The 22,382-nt window shown below is 34.2% G+C and overlaps 2 protein-coding genes across 8 annotated transcripts in view; both read right to left on the bottom strand.

Moving 5' to 3' along the window:
- RB1 (RB transcriptional corepressor 1) overlaps positions 1-10,337 on the bottom strand; it is a 544,421-nt gene extending 534,084 nt beyond the window's left edge. Inside the window, exon 1 of the mRNA XM_064647279.1 lies at positions 10,333-10,337. The gene's annotated coding sequence lies outside the window, so the exon portion shown is untranslated. The remainder of the gene's footprint in view (positions 1-10,332) is intronic.
- The window catches only part of LRCH1 (leucine rich repeats and calponin homology domain containing 1), a 115,666-nt gene that overhangs the window by 43,009 nt on the left and 50,275 nt on the right, over positions 1-22,382 (bottom strand). For all 7 annotated transcript variants that reach the window (XR_010428713.1, XR_010428714.1, XR_010428715.1 and 4 more), the window contains exons 2-9: positions 19,427-19,571; positions 16,395-16,521; positions 10,686-10,791; positions 10,060-10,196; positions 8,759-8,886; positions 6,703-6,787; positions 2,356-2,461; positions 1,102-1,214 (exon numbers count right to left, since the gene is read on the bottom strand). Coding sequence is in view for 3 of the 7 variants with exons in the window: in XM_064647281.1 (XP_064503351.1) it covers positions 1,102-1,214; positions 2,356-2,461; positions 6,703-6,787; positions 8,759-8,886; positions 10,060-10,196; positions 10,686-10,791; positions 16,395-16,521; positions 19,427-19,571 (947 nt within the window). In the remaining 4 variants the exon portion in view is untranslated. The remainder of the gene's footprint in view (positions 1-1,101; positions 1,215-2,355; positions 2,462-6,702; positions 6,788-8,758; positions 8,887-10,059; positions 10,197-10,685; positions 10,792-16,394; positions 16,522-19,426; positions 19,572-22,382) is intronic.

The raw sequence follows: 22,382 nt of genomic DNA, 5'->3' as shown, positions 1-22,382 counted from the left end.
TTGTACTTTACCCATAATTATTAACAGAATTCATAAGTGACAATTTTGATGGTCATGAAACATTTTTTTAAAAAAGAACAAATCAGAACAAAAATTGCATGCAAGACTTCGTATCAGTCAGCCAGTTATTTTGGGTTCAATGTAGGCATAAATTGGAGCTCCTACACCTATAACCATGAAGTTCTACCTATTTGAAAACCTGACTCCCTCTTTTACGCTTCCACTTGGTGCTTTGCAACTGTGCCTTTCATCTCAGACAGGCAGGAACACTGAACTAGTTCAGCTGCCAATAAAGACAGAAGCTCTCTGAATGAATGTGCATTTGTACTTGAAGAGAATCAACAGCAGAAAAGAGAGGCTTATCCTCTCTTGTGTCATGTTTGGCACATCAGTTGCGTCACCCTGTACCAATAAATGCTGTCCAACTCTGCCATATGGGACACTGAGGAGTGTACCAGCTTCTCTAACATTCTCCAATGACGGCTAATTTGCCAGTGCCAATCCCTACTAGAGTGAATAAAGCCATTCTTTTTCATTTTTCTTCACCTTATAGGAACGAAGAATATGATTTTTCCTATAAGAAGAGTAAACATCATAAGATAACAAAAATATAGCACTTATTCTAGAAGGTGATTTGATACAATCTGTCTTGATAGATCTCTCAATTTTTACTATAATGTTTAAAAAATTTAAGAAAATGTATTTTACTACCATAACACTACTTCAAAACTTTAGCCACCACAGCTAGCACAAAGTTGTCTTGCATTTTAGCAATGTAACAAATACAAAAAATTGCTCAATTCAAAATACAAAGCAAGTAACACAAAACATACCCACCTTTTTTTCCTAAAGCCTTAAACTTAGTTAGAAAATAACTCTTACATATACTAGAAAGTGTTATAGGTAAATTGATTGCCTAAACTAATTGTAATAATTCTAAACCTACCTGCTTATTTTTGCTTTCTGTATCTTTTCACAACAATGAATATCAACTGCAGTCTCTTATACACTAAAATATATGCAGTTTATATTCCTGTTTGCTCTGTACTTATGGAAGTAGTAAAAATATTTCTCCCCCACTTAAAATTGTTGCAAACTTGCCTTCATGTAACTCATAAATTCAGTAGTAAGAGTATCCGATTCATCGAACTGGTTTACTGTTTCTCTTGACTTATCATTGACAATCAAGTGAGAAGATCCTTGATGGAATTCCACTAGTAACAGCAATAAAAAAAAAGACAGAAGAATGATTTCTGGTTCAGCTCAACATTTGTTACTCAACATAATTTAACTGTATGAAATTACAGAGCTCAAAACCAAAGTTTAAATTCAAAGCATATTAAAAACTTCAAACAGGTTATGTAAGACCTTTGCATTGTAAAGACTGATGCCAATTCATTTCAAAGTTGTAATAAATTAATACCCTGAGCATATACAGTTGTCTATCAGAAGCACCACAGCAGGCATTGATGAAGTCAGTTTTTAACTACACCAAGTCTGTCCTGCCAGTACTTGTACAAGAACACAGCTGGACAGCTACTGAGTTTTTTAAGACATTCAGATGTCACAGCCAGGGACTTGCAGTTGAATGTAATTTCAGAGTTATCATGCTGTAATGAAGAGTCAAATGCTTACCAAAATTATTCAGAGCCTATGCCAATCTCTTGCCTGCATATAGTATTTCCAGGGATATGGTCCTATAACTTACCCTCTCCAGTTTGCTAATAAACACTGTAGGATATAATACTTTTACTATCTCTCTTTGTATTCTTTTAAATTCCAATGAATATCTCAACTGAAGTTCATTTAATCTAAGTGTGTAAAGGCTGACCTCCTATTTATGTGGTTGCCATATGCAACTCACTGACTTCCTCCTGCATTTATCATTAGTATGTGCACAACTTGGAGAAACATTGTTTTTTGGTATGTAGTATAATTTGGAAAAATATAAGTTACTTTAAAAAATTTAGATAAAATTACACTGTCTCGCAAAATCTGAAGAGCTTTAGTTGTTTCCAGAGGCAAAGCTGACTGACTAATAAAGTTTTACATATGCACTAAGTCCAACTATAGAAATGGACTCTGATACTGTACATTTGCTAAATTACTGCACATTGATATTACTGGTTGGGAAGCATGGTTTAAAACAACTTTCACTTTTTTTCCCCCAGTCAAAATCAGATCTTACTAAGCCTTGACACATAGTGTAACAAGTTTATTGGAATTGTTATGGAACACTACCATAAGGACTCAGATTGCACAACTGCATATGCATGCTCAAAACCTTCTGGGTAGGTAGGCAGGTATGGAACCAAGAACCCCCGTATTTAACTTGCATGGTTTTTACATTCCAACCTTTTCTTGAGTTAGCATGGTGAGCTGAATCTTCCTTTATAATATGATCCTCTTCCATGATGTCTGACATTGGAACATTAAAGCTGACATTATCTTCATCACATGGCTGGGAAAAAATAAGAGAAATACTAGTTCCAAACTAAACCTAGACTGAGAAAAATGTACATACTGAGAAGAGTGCTCACTAGGAGTTGCCAGTTAACATGGGAGAGGATACTAGAGCATATGACCAAATCCTATTGTAGGAAGTTGTAGTCATGCTAAATACATCCTCACAGGTTTGCCAAGCAGAACAATTCATCTGTCCTCTTTTCCTATCTCCCTCACTGCTCTAGTCCTCCCCCTGCAGTGACACTGTTGCACTGTGCTGCTCTCTGCACTTTCCTGGGCCAGCTGAAAATAGGACCTCCTTGTAGCCACCAAAGTCTGTAGAAACAGTGAGTTTCTTATCACTTGTCCTTGTTTTCTTTCCCTCCAAGACTCTTCTTCCCTGCTTTACCATGCAGCTTTTTAACTGAATGCCTTAAGGTGAGCAAGATGAACTTTGTAGACCAAGGCAATATCTTTAATTATATTAACTGATAGAGCTGAAAAAAAGAGCATAAGACTCAAGTATAATAGTTTGTCTTGGCTTAAAAGCTCATCCATTTTTTTTCAGCTGTATTAGCTGGTACACTAAAACACATTACTTACATCTACAGGGTTTTTCTGTCCATGACTTTACAGACAGTGGCTGCACAAAGAGGCATCGATACACTACGCTTCACTTGTGTTCAAGGCCACCAAAGCTCTGCTGCTCTGCAGGGCCAGCAGCAACCTGGCTCGAGTGGGACCTGCTCATATTACCTCCTGAGGTGAACTAGAGCAAAACCACAGTTTGCAGAAGAGGCCAAATCTTTATTCTTAATTCTCCTGAGAGACAGAACTTACCACTAAGAACTGTCTCAGAACTTTGCAAATGTATTTTCCCAACAAACTCATGGGTGTTACTCATTCTTTAAATCCTCTATTTCTGTAACTTGCTACTCTGCACATACATATTCCATACATGCATTCTTGTAATTATAACTGTTATAACACATATATAGCAGTTTGTTCCATATCCCTTCAGATTATATATTTTAAGGAAATATTTCCGATGTAGTCAGCTCAGACCATTTTAACAAAAGATCTCCAATGGAATGGGAGTGTGTTACATCCAGTCAGTTAATTCCATAGTTGCTAGCTTCTAGTAGAACTATGCCATTCTTGCTACCTTTATATGTTCATATTCCAGGTAGAAAATATTTTCTTAAAATCCTGAAGCTAAGGTTTGTGATAAAGGATGGAGCAAATCTATCTTGTTTCTAAAAACTGCAAAGATACATGTGGTTATTCCTATTTTCCCAGAATACCTTGGACTTAAAATATTTTGTAAACATGGACAGCCATGAATGTTCTTCCTTATAAGCTGCATGTTATTAATGCGATGAATTCACTGGCTGTATTCCTCTGCTTAAAGGGAAAAAAAATTCAAAAGGATGTTCAGGGACTTCATAAGGCATTTTCAAAATAAATTATAAATTTTAAAATTAATTATATTTTAAAATGAAACAAATTAGTATGTCAAATTAGTATGTCAAGACACAAACCGTGCTCCAAGTATTCTAAGCACAAAAGTCACTGTTCTTTTAGATCTGAAGCAATGACAATCCAACAGCTTAAAAAAAAAAAGACACTCACAGAATAAATTCATTCAGACAACCAACGTTACAGTGAAGTTCCTTCTCTGTCTTTCAGACTACATCTCATGTGACATTTAAGTACTAAATTTAGTTATTCTAGATGAAAGTTGATGTTTTGTTAACTTTTCAACCAGTATTCGAAAATAGTACAGTAAAATGTTCCTATACACACTACTACAAGTTCTGAATAACAAAACAGGGGTTTTTTTTCTCAGTAGAGTAACACACTTTAAGAAAAATATTTTGGAGTGTTGTTATAAAAAAAGCCATGGGACATTCAGTTTGGAAACAAAGCAGGCTATGTGTCACTTTCAAGACCTACAGAATTCTGCAACTGATTTTCCAGGTGTTTCCTGCCAGTATACTCTGAAACAGAAACTATCCAAAGCAGCCTGCAATAATACAAAAGTATTGCTCCTTCACATGTGAAATATTGTATCTCACTTCCTTCATTCACAGTTTTATTTTTTATTCAGCTAGCAACAGAAGACAATAGACATATAAGAATCAAAAATACCTAACATTATTCTAACATAGAATTCAGATGATGCACTTTGACAGAATGTTCATATACATTCCTGCTGGTACTAATGCATCACTCATATGGGAAATAAAGCACGGGCACCATCTGGATCTTAGCAAGTACCCTCTCATTCTAATGAACTGTAACAAAAGAAAAAAATAAGGCCAATGTGAGATTGAAAACGAATCAAAATGCTAGACTTTTCCTAAAAGATGAAGTACAGGAGTATGCTACCTTAAAGCAGAAAATGCCTTTAAGTTGCTGTGATCAGTTTGACAGCAACACTACAAGATATCTTTCCCTTGAAATGCCCAAGATGATTGTAGCTTTGAAAATGGATGCTGTAATGACCCTACCAAGTCAGACAGAGATACATAACTAGTATTCCCTCCTAGGTGTATTCAGCCAAAGCCAATTCACAAGCTTCCTAAAAAATAGGAAGTATTTAGTATTAGTATTCAAACAAGTGATTAATTTAAGTTACTGTTTTTAAGTTACACACATGCAAAATGACGCTGTAGTATTTCTTGTAAAAGACTGGGAAGTCAATAGCCACTACCCTTCAGACTAAATTACCATATTTGTATTCATAAAAACCCCTAGACGTGTTTTAATGATCATTTTATCACTGATCATTTAATGTTTATCTAACGTTTGGTATGTAGCTTTCTGACTGTAACTGACAATGTATGTGAATCTATATTTGCAACATGCTAATATTTCTTGCACAATTCTCATGTGTTACACAGGTATTAAAGATCTCATCAGAAGGAAAGTGAGTGGTAAATTTATTACCAAATGCATTTGGGATTACTGATCTCAGCATCTATTTCTCCTTAATAGCAGAGCAGTAGTCAGGCAGGGATGGAATGAGTAAACAGTTCTCATATAAAAAAAACCTTTGTGCTATTAAAAATGTATTGGCTCACTGTTAGTTGTCTTTAAAATATTTTTTGCAGCATTTAAATTGCTACATTTTGATTACAGGTAATATGATCTATTCTCTAATAGTGATAGCTAAAGAGGAAATTCTGGAATAATAGTTCTATTAACAAGCTAAGTTAGCTTCAGGAAGTGTAAAAATGGCAAAACAGTTTGTAAGGGTCTCTGAATGGACTACATGGTCTTATAGCTAGAGGGAAACCATTAGAGGTTTGGCTAGAAATCATTACTTGATTCTCTATACATTTGTTTCAAAAGCAACAGAATCCCTTTTCCTCAAAGGAGGAGATAAACACTAAAGAATCAGTGTAAAATTATTTTAAGTAGTGAGAAGGTCATTATTCTATTGTGACCTAGATATTTCCCATAAGGTCAGATCAAAAATTCTGTCACTGTATATTTCAGAAAGATCATTACTGAATTATATTGCTAATTATTTACTTATTTATCATTATTTATTCAGTTCAACTCCAACTAGATTTAGTGCCCTGTTCAGCTGGGCAGTGTCTCAGAAGAAAAGGTCTAGGAAAGTCAGTTCTAACTGCTTAGGACAACACTAGTCCCACAAAGCTGTTCTTTCTCTTTGCTCAGTCAGACATCATAGTTCATAAAACAGTTTGAAGGCTTATTTCCAGCATTGTCTAACCACCAGAGCATGTAAGTGCATTAAGATCTGCAAAGTTTCTAAAGTTCCTGCACTACAGCAATCTGCCATAACCCCATCACAGAACATATTGGGACTGGGCACTATTAATTCCCAACAGGAAAGAGTTATCAGTCAGAGAAAAATCAAGTGAGAAGTCGTAAGTCTGTAACCTGTTGGCATATTTCCTTCACTGAAAACAGCAGATGTGGATTCTGGTTTGGTTCTCATTCTCTAGATTACGTAAACTGCCTGAGAACTGTAGTGAATTTTCATTATTGGTAGGTTGTTGACCACTTGGAAGCAAGTATCTCACTGCCCTCTCCGGATAGCGTACACACAAAAAGAATTTAAAATATCCCAGTCTCCCTTTGTTTCAGCCATTTCTTAGTGAGAAATTTATGTCAAGGATATGGTTTGCAGAGTTTTTATGGCTAAAAATCTATTCAAATTAAAAATATAGGCAAAATATGAGTGCTGGAAGGGGAGCTGGATGCAAAGAGCAAGTAACTTACCTCTGTTGCTGACAAACGTTTATCACCATTATCACTACCAACACCTGAATCTGAGTCCTTTTTACTTGGGTAGATGTCATCAATGCTAGATGCGAATAAAAAAAAAAAAAAAAAATTGGTAAAAAGCTACCATAGCATTTACATTCAAATTCTGTCCTTGTTTCACTTAAATCAGAGCAAATTTCCAACCAGTCTTAATAGTTGAGGGTGAAATAGCCTGGTACAGTTAAAAACTAAAAATTTACAGTCTTGTAGTAGTAAAATGGATCAGATGGAGTGGCTGGTTAACCTAAGGATTAATGAAAACAACAGAAATCATCCAGTATAAGCTTATTTTTGTCTATAAACTAGGCAAAAATGCTTAGTTACTAGCTAAGTAGCACAGGAGTCCAACTGAAGCAATTTACTTTGGGAGAAGCAACCAAAATAGTTGAACTCAAACTGGAGTCAACTGATTTAATTGTAACCACTGATCCATTTAAAATATCTCCCTGCAGCTTAGAGTAATTATTAACACAGAAACCTCCTTTTTGTACTTTAAAATAGACTTTGAAATTTAGGTTTATAAGAAAATTACTGTAATAATGGTAATTGCTCTTTCTTCTGGTTTCATTACCTGATATGCCCTCTAGTCATTTTGAAGTACACTATTAGATGCAATACTCTCATCATCTAACTTTTTTTAAAATATACTTTTTTATCTCTTCATTTGCTATCCTGAAAGCTGCAATATTGAATTCAGATTGATATGGCAATTTAAAAAAGGGGCTTTATCAGTCTTCACACGAATAAGGTATCTGATTAATTCATCCTAATCTTAAATTACCTCTTAACAGTAAACACTAAGGATTTTTTCACAGAAACTGCCTATGAAAATTCTAACTGGGTTTTTCATTAGAAGTATAAAGTTATGCTCTGAAATAAAAATTTGGTAATTATTATGTGAGAGAGCATTAGGCTGTTAGTTACCAACTGATATCTACTTTGTACTATCCCCTTACCCTAACCTGTGATCTCCACTATGATCAAAATATCATACAAGATATGATATTCCTGCCAATTCTCTCATATACTAAAACAGAAAGCCAGGAAGTGTCTCCCAAATGGAAAACCTATTCTTCATCCTGGATTCTTCTCACCTTCGAAATTTATCTGATAGAAATTCAAAAAGATGTCTCCAAAGGTACATGGAGAAAAGCGATTTGCTTGAAACCTTATATAGATGACTGAAAGAGATTGCATAACAGCTCTTGTTTTTTATCCCCAGGGTTTTAGAAGCCACATCTCTATTATTATTCACATTAACCCTTTGTTTTTATTGAGTACTTCTCTCCAAAAATATACCTTCTCTGATTGGTTATATTATACTGCCCACGTTAGCAAAGAAAGAGCTGGCTGAAAGCTCATTTCCTACTGGCTATGGAGCATCTCATAGAAAGGAGCTGCTTCACATTCAGTTCCTGTCCTTAAACCATGGTACAAGATGGTATTTCCTAGATGTTTGATGCAAGACATGAAAGATTTTGTCCTTCATTTTGCTAACAGATTAGCACATTTCACTTTAAAAGCATCTCAACATTCATGCAGTTCTCTGCTTGACAAATAAGACTTCGGATGAATTAAAAATTATGTTGCAAATGTATAACAATACATACATCACAAACCAACACAAGAAATTAAAATTTATTTAGTGTGTTAATAGGTTTACAAGAAAGTTTGAACACCCAATGTTACTTGCATCTGAAATATTTTTAATATATTAAAGGAGGCCAATACTAAGAGGTTAGATTTAAACTAAGGTTCACTTTTAAATTCTTAACTAACATGCTGCTAACTTCATTTAGAACTGATTAATATTTTTTTTCCTAAGATCTTAGAGGGATTTCACTAGAATAAAAGCAAATTAATTTAAATAGAAGTAAAACAAATCTCTGTTCAAAAAAACGCACTCTGAATAGCATCTAAACAAACAGAACTTGTGAATCTAAAGATAAATATTATTTAACTTTGTTTATAAGTGTTACATGGAAAAACTAAGTGAGACTTTCATACATACCTCTCTTCCACAGGTTGTGGCAAATGCTGTGGTTCTATGGCATTAAGATACAGTGAGTCTGCTGTTTTAATCTGACAGGCTTGCACAGTCAAATATTTGAATATATGCACCTTACCCTTTGTACAAATCTGTTAGACAAGAAAAAAAAGTTAGTTTTATAACTAGAACGAAAAAAATAATTTATTTCAAATGTCACTTAGCATAAACTTCCCTGAAAACCAAATACTACTATTACAATGAATATCACATAAAGAAAAATGGATTTTATTTTTTTTTAATTACTAAGTACTTCAATTATCTAATCAATTATTTGTGTATACCAGTAAAAATACCCTCAGAGATGAAGACAGAAAACAAGAAAATAATGTAGCCTACTTAAAAAAAATCCAAATGGGCTTTTAACTAAAAAAAGTTACATTAAATATATGGTGCGGCCTATTACTAATGATAAATTGAATAATTACTTGCCAAAATTAGTCAATATTGACAGTTAATTAATTAGTGTGTCCTTTATATTCTTGGTCACATCGTTTTTGCTAGTGTCCAAGCATTCTTATGATGGATTTCACATGCATTTTAGAATTTTTTTTCTTTAAGTGCACACTTCAACTTGCTCTGTTTTTTTTTTTTTTAGTTTAAAAGCAGCATCACTATTGATTATGAAAAACCATTTCTCCAATGGAATAAAAATTCTTAAGTATTTCAACAGCTGTTAATTTAGAACAGTTGTAACTTTCAGAGATACAGATTACAGGTTCCATTCATTTATTATCATTATTACTCACTGTGGCCTACAGTTCAGAATAGGAGTTTGATTTCTTTGTGTATCACAATCTATAAACTTACACTATGAAGTTAAATAAATTTCACATGGATTATGTTCTAGACCATCTGCATATCTTTAAGTTAATAATAAATCACTGCAGAACCTCCTAGAACTGGATTCTTATTAACAGAGAGAAAAATTATCCAGGAAATTTCTCACTTCTCTTTTTCAAAATTATATACATATTCTAACATTAGGTTTCATATGCAGATAGGAATGACAAAAATAAACAAGCAGTTAACAGAATGGAGATCTTCCAGATGTGTGTTGGTTAAAGGGGTGCACAGACTCATACATAGAACACAGTATATTCTCATGTCTTATTTAGATATTTCCTATTTAGATCTCAACAACTAATGTCTGTGATGACTGAAATTCAGAAGCTTGCAATTGCAGAACATGACATTTTATAGTCTATAATTTGCTATCATCCACCCAATATTAAGGCACAATTTAAATCATAGCTGTTACTTACTTGTGCTGGTGGAGATTGCAAAGGATTATTCTCAAGCAGTAATACTTGTAACTGCACCATCTTTCTAAAACAAATTGGAATCACAAGCACTTTATTGCAGGAAAAGTCAAACTTTACCAAGGGAAGATGCACTAGTTCTAAAAGTAACAAAAAGGAGAGAAGGTGTTATATCTGTTTTTATTTTTGCCATAAAATAATATTTCTGAATAAAGCTTCTTTTGCATTCAGGAAAAATACAAACTCAGGGAGGAATAAGATCAACATTTACTCCATTCAGTACTAGGAAATGAAAGTGCTATTATTATGCAAGTGTTCATAAATATTAAAACCAGTTCTTTGAAATATCTTTTTTTCCTGAAACTCAGATGACAGTTCCCATATTGCATTCAGATGCCTATCTAACTTAAAAGACACCTAGAATCATAAAGATAAGACACTAAAAAAACCTCACACACTGTTCTTCAGTGAATACCACAATGTTATACTCTGCAAACTCAAACGGAATAATTTTGAACACAAAGTAATTACTACCTTTTAATCATATTTACTAATATGAGTAAAAAATACTTCCAAAATGCTAATAAAAAGAGCTACTGTAAAGGTATTTTTTGTTCATTTGCTTTTACCTTGGGGTAAAACTTCGAGGTAATTTCTTCGGACATTCAGTTCTTTTAAAGATTTCAGCAGGCCTATCTGCTGTGGCAAAGCCGTGATTTCATTACAGCTGACATCCTACAGCAAAACAGTAATAACAAATAATAATGAACTTTCAGATTCTAGATGTTTAATAATACAAATGTAGCCAAGTTGCTATTATCATTGTAACATTTTATTAACCTTACAACATGCAACAATCTATGTCCTGTTGTCACAATGTAAAACAAGATACATGGGAAAATGTTTACACATCACCTAAAAGCAGAGCAAATTCTTATTTGAAGAACAGGTTAATTTTGAAAGTTAATTTTATTTGTGTAGAAACATTCAAAACCATTTGCTTAAGATGTTCTATTTTTTTGTTCTTTTCTTCACATTAAGAATTTGGTATCATGGTTATATAACCGAATACATTAGGATGAAATGCAAAACTACTAGTGTGTGGATCTGAGTTTTTAAAAAGGTTCTTGTTCTTCTAGAGGGAATATTTAAGCAAAATATAATAATTATAATGATTATTATGATGATGATGATAATAATAATCAGCAATAGCATTTTATAATGATGCTCACTAAAGGCATATATTTGATTCTCACAGCATGCAGTAGGCCATAATAAAATAGGACAGATCTTGTTTAGTATTATACAGATATTCAACATATTATTCATTGTAAAATGTACTTCTTAACTGCCTAGACAGGTTCTAAGCAGGTCTGATTTTGATGACTAAATGGTTTAATAATCTGGATGAAATTGGTATCTATCCTCATTTCAGCATTCTTAAAGGAGCAACTTCTGTAAAGTTGAGTTGAAAGTACAGGATCTGGCACTACTGAGCACAGCTTCAAACAAGAAGTTTATATACAGTGGTATTACTGTAATAAATATGATACTTTATTTATAACAAGAAACTGTTACGAATGTGTACGGAAGATCAACTTCTTGGATAAAGTTGGTCTAAAATGAAACAGTTGTCAGATACTAGCTATCATTTTTGCTACCAAATGAACATTGAAACCTCTTCTTACATTCCAGGCAACCTGTAAATTTAAGTGATGTCCCAATTATGCTTTCATTTCTGTATTAAAAGAATGAAACAGTATTTCATAGTATTAAATCTAAGTGGGGTCATGTTAAAATTTTCCTGAATAGCCAACAGAATACACCTACTCTCTCAACTGTTTCAAATTGATTTATACAGTATCTGGGAGCTCTTGGACTACAAAAGTTCTAGAAGTGAGTCACATTGCTAAGTAATCTCTTTGAAGACACTTGCTTTAATACTAGTCAAAAGCATTGCAATAACTCTCTGTCTTCCAGCCTAAATAATGATAGCAAAAGCAAAATGTGATTTGGCAATGCTGCTCCCTGTAGCAGACAAGTTTCTTCTTATAACAGAATCTCACTGTTGCCAAGGCTTCCTTCCCTTCTCAAAACACAGTCAGGAAATTATTGTAGCTTTTAGACAAGGAAATTAAAAATCCCAGCTAACGAGTGCATTTTTTGCCACAAAGTTTCTTTAATTGCACTGTTCCCAGATCATTTATTTTTGAAGCTTTACTGTCCTATTTTTAATCTACACACTTTAAATGACTTCATAATTAGATAACTGATTTTTAGAGCACAGAATTTAAATTTAAAGTCACCTTGTGCCAAAGAAACTTTCTAGACCAAGTGCACTTAGGCACACATGTCAGAACAAGTCAGGGAAAGAGAGAGAGAACTGTAAACGAAGTACCAAAAAAAAAAAAAAGCCCGGCAGTGTGTAGCCTCAAAAACAAAGTCCACTTCCACCTACAGCCTTTCAAAACATCCTCAGTAAGACTGATCTGTTGTGACAGCATGTCAGCATTCACAAGATCTCTAGAGACAGTGGTATCCTTTATCCTACTAAACACTGCAGCCCAAGTTGCTTTTTTTATTACTTTGTTTGAATAGCCATGGAAAACAAAGACCTATAACATTATCCTAGTTATGCTCTTGACTATTATTAGACTTCATGAGTGTGTGTATGTGACAGAGACAGTGTTTATCTTTCCCATTTACTTTGCCAATAATGGATGCAATACTATCAGAGTCAAATGCTTATCGTTTTCAAGCTAATAATTTTTTAAGGAACTATACAACCAGCAGTTTGCTTCATGGACATCCGCAGGCAACTGAAGTTCAAACACCTACTCACATTCTGAGTATTTGCTAGTATTTGCTATTGGCATGTATTTGCTAGCATTTGTTGAAAAGTAGGGGCTAGTATTTGCTAAGGTCAGACTTGCATTAATTCTATTTTGTTCTTACCAGTTAGGCTATGTCCTGCCATGACAAGACAATTTCTCAAAATCAGAGAAGTGTAAGGCATATTTAAATTTAACATTAATTTCTGTGGCATGAAAGCAAATTAAAATGATCGGCTTTTTTCCTTTGTTTATGGTAAAGTTTAAATGGTCTTAAACAAATCAATATGGGACTCCGAGTCTATATTAACATATTTATTCACACACACACACGGGGAGTTTATCCAAACCATTCAAATTAAGGCAAACTTCCTCCTTACATTCATTTTAAATTAGGGCCTCCCGACCGAGCAGTTATTCCTGAAAAGTGTGTGGATACAGAAAGCTTGTGACATACAAGCCATACTGAACAGTAAAAAGAAGCTACACAATACATGAGTACATGGACCTTCTTAGGCAACAGCAGGTCCTGCATGGTCAGGCTGATTAGATGAATGAGGTAAAGGACATAAATCCAAGCTGAGAGATTTAAAGGCTTCCAACATGAGACAGGAGCATCTCAGAGATGGAGAGGGCTGTTATCTGAAGAAGGTAGCAGTGCAATACTGCCCGATAGGATGGAGACCAGAATCTTACTATACAGTTGATAGTTCTGGGTACAATTACTGAGCCATCTCTGCCTAATTCCTTTTCCTTGACAGAAAGGAGGTTTCAGATTATGTTCACACTAATTTTGCACCCATCCTCCTGGCTGACAGCAGATGTATGATTGAGATAATGAGCTGCAAATAAAAGTAAATATCCCAACCAAATTTTGCAATTAATTGCAAAGTGTTCTGCAGGGAGAATAATTTATGTTACTTTGGTACTTGTACGTTAACTGTCAAAACCCTAGAAATTAAAAGAAAACCTGAAAATTTTCTGTATGTAATATCTAAGTTACTCTATGCCACAAAATTTATATAAATACATACATGTAATAGAAAAAGAATTACCTGCTCCATTTTGGAGGAGAGTGGGAAAAACGCAATGTTTGTTGGAAAGATCTGATCTAATTTGCAGCAAATTACGTTTATGTCACTTTACAGTGGCTACAGAGGTAAATTTTGTTTAAAAAGTTAGATTAAAAAAACCCATTTGCTATGTACACACAGTTCTTACTGCATGCAGCTTGTGAAACACTTGGGAAACCTGAGGTTGCTTGGAAAAGTCCTATTAATACAAGCACTGCAGCCAGGTGGCATCTCGGGATCAATCCCCTGGCCCAGCTCAACACTGGCACTGTGTATGTATTAAAACAGCAGTATTCCCAGCCAGAGGGCTGGGCAATGGTTCTGCTTGAATCCCCTGCTGTTCAGGCTGGCATTGCTCTCACACAGCTGAATTTTTCGTCCAACAACTGCAGTATGACTTAATCTTCTTTGTTTGTTTATTTATGTTTTTTTACTCATTTCAGAACAATGATCACCTTATTATCCAAACTGCATTATATTATACATGCCAATACATATCCCCACTCTCAATCCTACCACTATTTGCTTTTCCCAATACATCAGAGTTATGTCATTTCCAGTTAAATAGTGCAACTCACTTCACTGGAAATGTACCAAACACACACGGTAGCATCAAACTAAGTAATAAGGTCATCTCAACTGAGCAAAATCATGCTCGATTTAACAAAAACTTCTTATTCAACTACCCCCCCCCGCTGCTTTCTCATCACAAAGAACAAGCATCAGATCTTTTTCAGTTTTCATAAATCTTCTAGGCTACCAAATGACATGTTGCTAGACCCTCTCATTGTTAGAGCAGGAATTGTTGTGTTCTTCTTGAGAAAGTGTAACACTGAAACTATACCGTAAGTGGAAAGCAATATGAAAATCCAGTATTCCAGAATTTAAACATATGTTTGAACTAAACAAATCCCATCTGCTTTGAGTATAATCTACATTGATTTTCAAGCTTTTAATTTTTTACTAAATTTTGTTACTAATTTTAAACTAATTTTTTACTAAATTTAACTTCATTTATAAAACTGGAACCATCACCTTTTATTGCATCTATTTTAAGCACAACAAAAACAATGCTATAGTCTAACATGTTTTTCCTTTTAAGATTAATTCAGAACCATTCCTGTAATCATACTAAACCCACCCACACACAAAACTTCCAACTATTTGAAAAGAAAAACTAATAATGTTCAGCAAACAAAACAAACTTGCTAGTCTTTCTCTCAGGCATAACCCAGAAAGGAAAAGGTAACCACCTGTCCATCCTATTCAACAGCCAGATCAATTGTAATCTGTAACAGAAGACTGATGCCACAGAATGCCATTCAGGAATACTAGAAGAAAAAAGCCCCTCCATTGTCACTTCACTCCACATATGAAGAATCAATAGCAGGACTGCGGCCTAGAGCAAGATTAGCTCAATTTCTGCAACACAATTTAATGGAGGAACTACTTTTATAAAAAGAGTAATATGATAAGCAGGCACTTTCAGGTACAGAAAAGATGTGCATGATAAATACTGTCAAAGGAGATAGCAGCAGCTGGAAGAAAGTTCAAAAGTCATTGTTTTACTATGCATAAATCAGCAGTGTCAAAATGTGGTTTATTTGTCAATTTATATCTCAAAAGGTCAAGATGAATAGAAATAACCAGAAGACATAAAGCATATGCCATAAAGAATTCAGTCTCAGCCTTCCTATAGAAGAGGAAGATAAAGAGAGAGAAAGGGAAGCATTATCTTATATATATTTTCCACACATATATTTAAAAAAGCATTTGCAATTAAATTTATTTTTTATCTTTAGTACCAAATAATTTTTCTACTTTTTCAGATTGTCCTTGAGTGGATGATCTATTACAGATGATCTATTGCTGGCAGAAACAGTATTCATGTGGACAGTTTTGAAAACAAGAGGAATATAACTTTGGAATGGATATCTGTTTAGATAGGTGTCCCAGGAAAGAAAGGCTGCGTGACAAACATACTGAAATAAAATGAAAATAGACTGATAAGACCAGTATCAGGAGTGGAATGCAATGTGGTAAGCAGAGAGTAATAACAGACAAAAATGAAGCAGGAGGGGAGGGTGCTAAGGAAGGGGTACAGCCTTGCAGAGTCTGATGCCAGAACTTTTGAACTTGATACAGTGAAACGGGGAGTCGGTGCAGGGATGAGTAAAACTTATAAAGACCATGAACTTTGACACTGAGTATTGAATGAACCAAGGGCATTGATGTTGTTTAAAAGAGTTCAAAAGAATATAAAGGAAACTATTATTGTGCCACTACCCAACAGTTGAAAAAAAACTTTGTCTTTCAACCTGCATTATAGTATTAAACACTTGTTCAAATATATGTGCAAAGTGATTTTTTTTGTTTCTATTTAAATACAAAAGAAGTCAAAATAAAAAGTAAAAAAAAAAGATCAGTAACATACCAATTCCATTAACTGTTTTAGCTGACCTATCTCTTCTGGAAGGGAACCTAGCTTATTGTTACTTGCAATTAAGACTTTTAGAGGAAGACCACACAGGCAAGCTGGCAAAGAAGAAAGCTGATTTCGACTGCAACAAAACAAAACAAAACATTAAAACCATCAGTGATGTTCTACTGTACACTCACATAAAGTCTGAGAGTTGCAAAATTTCTTCATTTTCATGGGTCAGATTTTATGAAGATAAAATTTAAATTTTCAAATGCCAATCATTAAGAAAACACTTGTACATCAGAAATGCCTGCATTATTGACTAAACAACATTGTGAACTTTATCACTCTGGGAAAAATGCACTACATCAGTTTAACAATATTGTAACAAATCTGTTTTTCACCAAGAACAGCTGTTTCCCTTCCTAATGAATACCGGAAAGTCAACTGAGACAGTATTTTGCAAGTATTTAAACATTCCTGTGGTTTTATGTGCCACTAAAATGGATGCCTTCTGTTCCAACTAAAAGACAAATATATAAATTACAGACAAAATGGTTATTTTCTCAATTCTTTTTAAAAACATTTATAGCTGAAGATTACTTGATACTTCTTGTTATATGGTTCTATGATATTAACCCAGTTAAATAGAGTCAAAAAATCCTGGGACTATCAATGGTTCATTTCTTTCCAAGATTCATAAGCTAAAACATGACAAATGTAAAAGATGGCAAATGTCATGACACTTTGTGATCACCACATCATTAAAAATAGTGAGTTGTGGCTCAATTTCCAGAAGAAACTTCATGCTTATCAGAATAACATATTAACTACTCTGTCATAGAATATTTAAAGGTTTTTAAAATACTTGTTCTTTCTTATGAGTATTAACCTGTAGTAAAACAACGAACAGTAACTTAAAAGTGGCACCCCAGTATAAACCATTTTAATTAGCTTCTGCTTAACTGTTAAGGCTTCAGAGAGCAAAGGTGTGTCTGAACTCTGAAAACACACGGTAGGAATTGCCATGTGTAATTGCAGTAAGAAACCCTGAAGTGAAACAAAACCAAACAAAAATCAAAATTCCACAAGTTTCACAGCATTTCTTCAACTGCCAATCCAGCAGTATACTACAAAGCTGCATATAAAGATTTATATTCATGCTCCACACCAACTGTCTCAAAACATTTTACAAAGCAAACTATCATCATATCTCTGTTGCACAAGCCAGGAAACAGACAGATATCAAATAACAAACCCAAAGACATTAAAAATGAGAAATCCAACTATTAACCACCAGTAGCTGAAAAAAGAATCAATGTTTATTGTGGAGCCAGGTTTTTTAATTCTAGTGTCTTTACAGATGCCCAAGACACAACTTTTTCTAAAAATTAAGTAGAAATATTTTTTTTAAGTTCTAAAGAACTCAAACTGAGGAAATCTAGACTCTAAAATAGTTACACTATGCCACAGATCAGCAGATTAGACACACACAAAAAGCAAGTCAAAACAATTTTTAAGCTCTACAGAACTCAGAAGCAACCCACTAAGAGATAAAGAACAGTACATCACCAGGGCAAGTGAGTAATAAATCATCGTTAGTTTAAAAGGAATTTCTTTAAATAAAACATGAACAGTATCCACCAAGGCCCAAAGACACCGTATATCTCTTGGCATCACTTTCTAATGCTATTTAACATATGGGCTCTGCTGGTGACAGGCAGAAAAATATGCATTCTATATCTCTAATGTATTTCTTGCCAAGAAGCAACATAGTTAGAAAGTCAAGGCTATATTTCCTTCTTTAACCTGTTTACTATGAACAACTAACAAGGAGGAAGGGCACATCCAAGTGAAGAGGGGATTTTAAACTGAGGGAAATGACCGTAAGAACTTGAAAAACTTCCTTTTATTTTGTCCAATTTACTGTCAGATGTAATATAAAATCTAACTATTATGGTTTTGTGATGATTCACACAAATTCCATCACTGCACTGAGTCACTGGTTCATGATATTGAGTTCCGAGTTAAATCTAATTCTTAAATTTACCACGATATTTTATGTAAATTTAACAACTTAATCCAGTCTTAATTTTTTTATGTATATATAACACTAATGCAAAATTTCAAGTCCTATTCCCTGTATGTGTGCAGATACTCAGAACACACCATAACATTTCAATTTTTAGAGCCAAAACGGTGTTCCACAGTGGCCAAAATTGCAGTACAGTAATAATACAGGAAGGCTTAAGAAAGATCCTCAGTGTTGATAAAACTGATGATCAAACCTTCATACCTTGAATTTAAAGGACCAAGAGCCACTGCACCATCCGCTCAAACCTCATTCTCACAAAGATCAGATTATTACATTTTACTTATTTTACTATTACAGTTTTTACATTATTAATTGCAAAGAAAACTCCACATCTTGCTCCACTTGAAAAAGGGCTTACGTGCCCTCCACTAAAAGCAATATGTGTTCACCTGCACTTTAACCAGCAGCAATTCTCTATACTGGTTAGTATTCACACAGACTTTTCATTGAAAAGAGACAATGGTGTCTAATTCTTGGCCATTTCCTCCTTAAAACAGGTAGTAAGTATATTTATTGCATAAGACAAAATCTTAGTGATAAAGTATCGTGCTTTTCCATTCTATTCCCATGGATAAAAACATAAATCTTCTGTGTCTGTCTCTTCATCTTTTTAACTACAAAATGTATGTCAAGTTTTACAAAATTTGTCATGAGAAGTGAATTGTAAGAATCCAACTGTGCTGATGTGATTAGCATCCTGAATTTTTTACATGAGTATGGGAAAGACATGGATTAGTATTTCTTGGTCTTTCTCTCAATAATTAGTTTTACATTTTGGCCTTTAAAATGCCTTCACACAGAGCTGTATGTACAGCCAAAGAGCTTTTGCATTACTGTTTCCAGTAAAATGAAAAAGGTAGTCAGTTGTTCCAGAAATATATAAAGCGTAGACAATAAAATCTTTACACATTTGCAAACAAACAAAAAAAAGTGTCAAAGTTAAACTTACCTCAAATTTAAATAAGTTAGCATTTGCAAGTTTACTATGGCATCTGGTATATTTTTAATACAATTGTGGTATAGATTTAGTGTTTCCAGTGACACAAAATGACACAACTCCATAGGAACCTCAGTTAATCTGTTCTTGGATAAATCTGAAAAGAGAAAAAAAGAAGGTACATTTTTTGAACCATCAGAATGATGTACTTTGAAAAGCTACGCTTTATTAAAATAAGTGAATAAATGTAATTTACAGGGAGATGGCAAATTAAACAGGAATTTTTATTATGCAAAATAAATCTAGCATGAACATTTACAATCTTGAAATGGAAGAGACTGTGTATAAAAGAGCAAACATTCAATTATGATATATTTGGGTCTAATAGAAAGTAATTATTTGCAGTACTCAATATGCTAAGGAAATACTTGCAGACAGAACCAAGTGTAGATTCCAAAGCTCATATAATATACCCAAAGATTTAGCCAATACACAGTTAGACATCTGCAAATAATGATAGCATTGAGAGAAAACAAACAACAAAGATTACATCTTTAATTTCTTTAAATAAATAAGTTTTTCTTCGGGTAACTCTTCAAAGTGACCTGTATTTCCTAGGTCTAAACCATTTATAAATGAATGTTACCTATAGAAATAGTGGAGGTCTTCAGAAATGGATTTGATATAAGTACAGACAAGACAACAGTGGAGTCCAATCCCCCATGTGAGTGCTTGTACCCACAGAACAAAAGCTTTTGACTTTTGATCGGTTGTTCATTCTTTATTTCTCATTCTAAGCACACAGACACAAAGGAAATTCAGTAGGAAGAAATGTTACTGAGGTTTGTTCCTTACCTATCACAGTATGAAGAATGAGGTATCATAATACTGATGTGAGCTCAAGTCATAAAATAATAGTGCATGTCAGCATTCAACTGAATCAACTGGGTTCAAATAATTGCTTAAATAGTGTTGCAGAACAAACATCTCTCATCATCAGAAACCACACAAATGCTACCTACCCATGTCATCAGACAGATAATCTGACCTGAAGAAAGGTCATCTGCCTTAAATGGAAGGAAAAGAATGTGCATAGGCAAAAAGTGAAACATCTGATTGGCAGGAAAAAATAGAACTTAATGATCTTCTCACTTCTTCACTGCTGCTATTTTAAGCCTCCTCCCTGATCCTTCAATACTTATTTCAAAGCTTACTTACTTAAACTAAATAAAGGGAAAAGCAGCCAAAGTACAGCAGATATATTTTCACAGCCCTGATGATCTGACTTCTCGCTTTAGGGCAATAAAGCAATTCTTTTCTTTTGGGGAACAAACAGGTAGAAGTCTGAAGAACTTTTTAACTTCCTTTGCAGTTCCAGACTTGTCAGTTTGCTGTGCAGAAGCATGGCTTGAATTCAAAACTACCACCAGTAGGAAGGATTTTTTAGTTTTGTTCTTGTCTCCTGTAATGTGAGCTAAAATTCAGCACACTCTATTCTTGCCAGCTTCACTCTGCTTCACCTCATTGCTTCCAGCAAGAAGCTGGTTTCATTATTCCATCCTCTACCAAAACAGCCATGGCCTGCAAGTGCAGTAACTGAGAGTAGCCCTGCTGACCCAAACAGCAACACGACTGAATTGAGCATCTCAACCAAAATTATTCACTTCTAAGCTACTATACAACAGCAACACTTGAATTGTTCTGCTTCCTCTTATCAGGCAGTTAGATGCAGCACTACCTCAGCTTCTCCTTCCCTTCATTTCTGTCATCAAACTAAAGCATTTCCTATTTGGTTGAATATTATTACTGTTTCCAAGCAGAAGAAAGGTCTTCAATGTTCCTCTGTTTTAGTGCTTTAATCCTCTACTGTTTCTATTTATCCTGAGAGAGCTTGTTTACCAGCATGGCATTCCAATAAAATCACCACTGGTTCCCTCTCCTGCTGCCTTTCTAGCTATGTCTATTATCAGATATTAACAGAAGACTGCCATGCTATAACTTTTTGAATCATTCAGGGGCCCTTTGTATTTTACGATTCAGTTGCAAAGAAAACCTTCCTTTTTTTTAAACCACACTTTTCTGCGGAGGCATTGCCATGAACATACTGCTCATTTCCTCCTTTAAAGGAGAAGGAGCAGCAAATTCCAGAATAGTGAACTGAACTTCAGGTCTAGGGTGAAGACAACCTGCATGGCACTGGATGGTAGATGGACAATGACAGCCTATCCTTCAGCTGATCCTCCTTCAGTGCTACACAGATCCAAATCTGTGAACACAAAAACATTACTTCTTCAACTGAAGAAAGACAAATAAAAAATATGCAGATGATCACAGAAAAATTCCATCCTGTCATCCTCAGGACCATGGGTTATAGGACACACTACATACACAACAAATGAAGTGAATTATTTGTTACTGTCTACTTATTACAGTCTAAGATAATTTCAACACTTGTATCTGCTGTTGCTTCCTAAAAATGATGATAATAAGTTAAAAAATGTAATCTATTCACACTGTAAGGCAGAGGAATAAAAACTACACATTTTATTTAACACTATTGTAATATAACTTCATTGAAAAGCAAAGTTTGCTACTATAATTTAATGATAAAAGGTATCATTAACACCAAATCTGAATGTCTTTGTGAAACACAGTACAGAAATGGAATTGGACATACAGAACGCCCATCACATTTTTAACTAGTGGTAAAATTTTTGCCAAAAAACAGACTTCCTTGATCATATGGAAGAAAAAGAGAAAATAGATTGCTTTTAGTCAATCCTAGAATGAATGTGAGCCTCTGAACATGATGCAGCTGTGAAGAAAGCCTAGCAGCTTTCTGAAAATTTCATATAGGAAAGCATACGTCTTCAGAAATAAAAAGGAAAATAGCCTGCATAACAATTTTATACCATACCTTAAAAGCATACATAAACAGGTACAGACACCTTTGAAGTTTACATAATTA

This window comes from Pseudopipra pipra, chromosome 2 (genome assembly GCF_036250125.1).
Source record: "Pseudopipra pipra isolate bDixPip1 chromosome 2, bDixPip1.hap1, whole genome shotgun sequence".
Taxonomy (NCBI): Eukaryota; Metazoa; Chordata; class Aves; order Passeriformes; family Pipridae; genus Pseudopipra; species Pseudopipra pipra.
The sequence above is the reverse complement of the archived record's forward strand: the minus strand, read 5'-3'. Positions and strand labels throughout refer to the sequence as shown.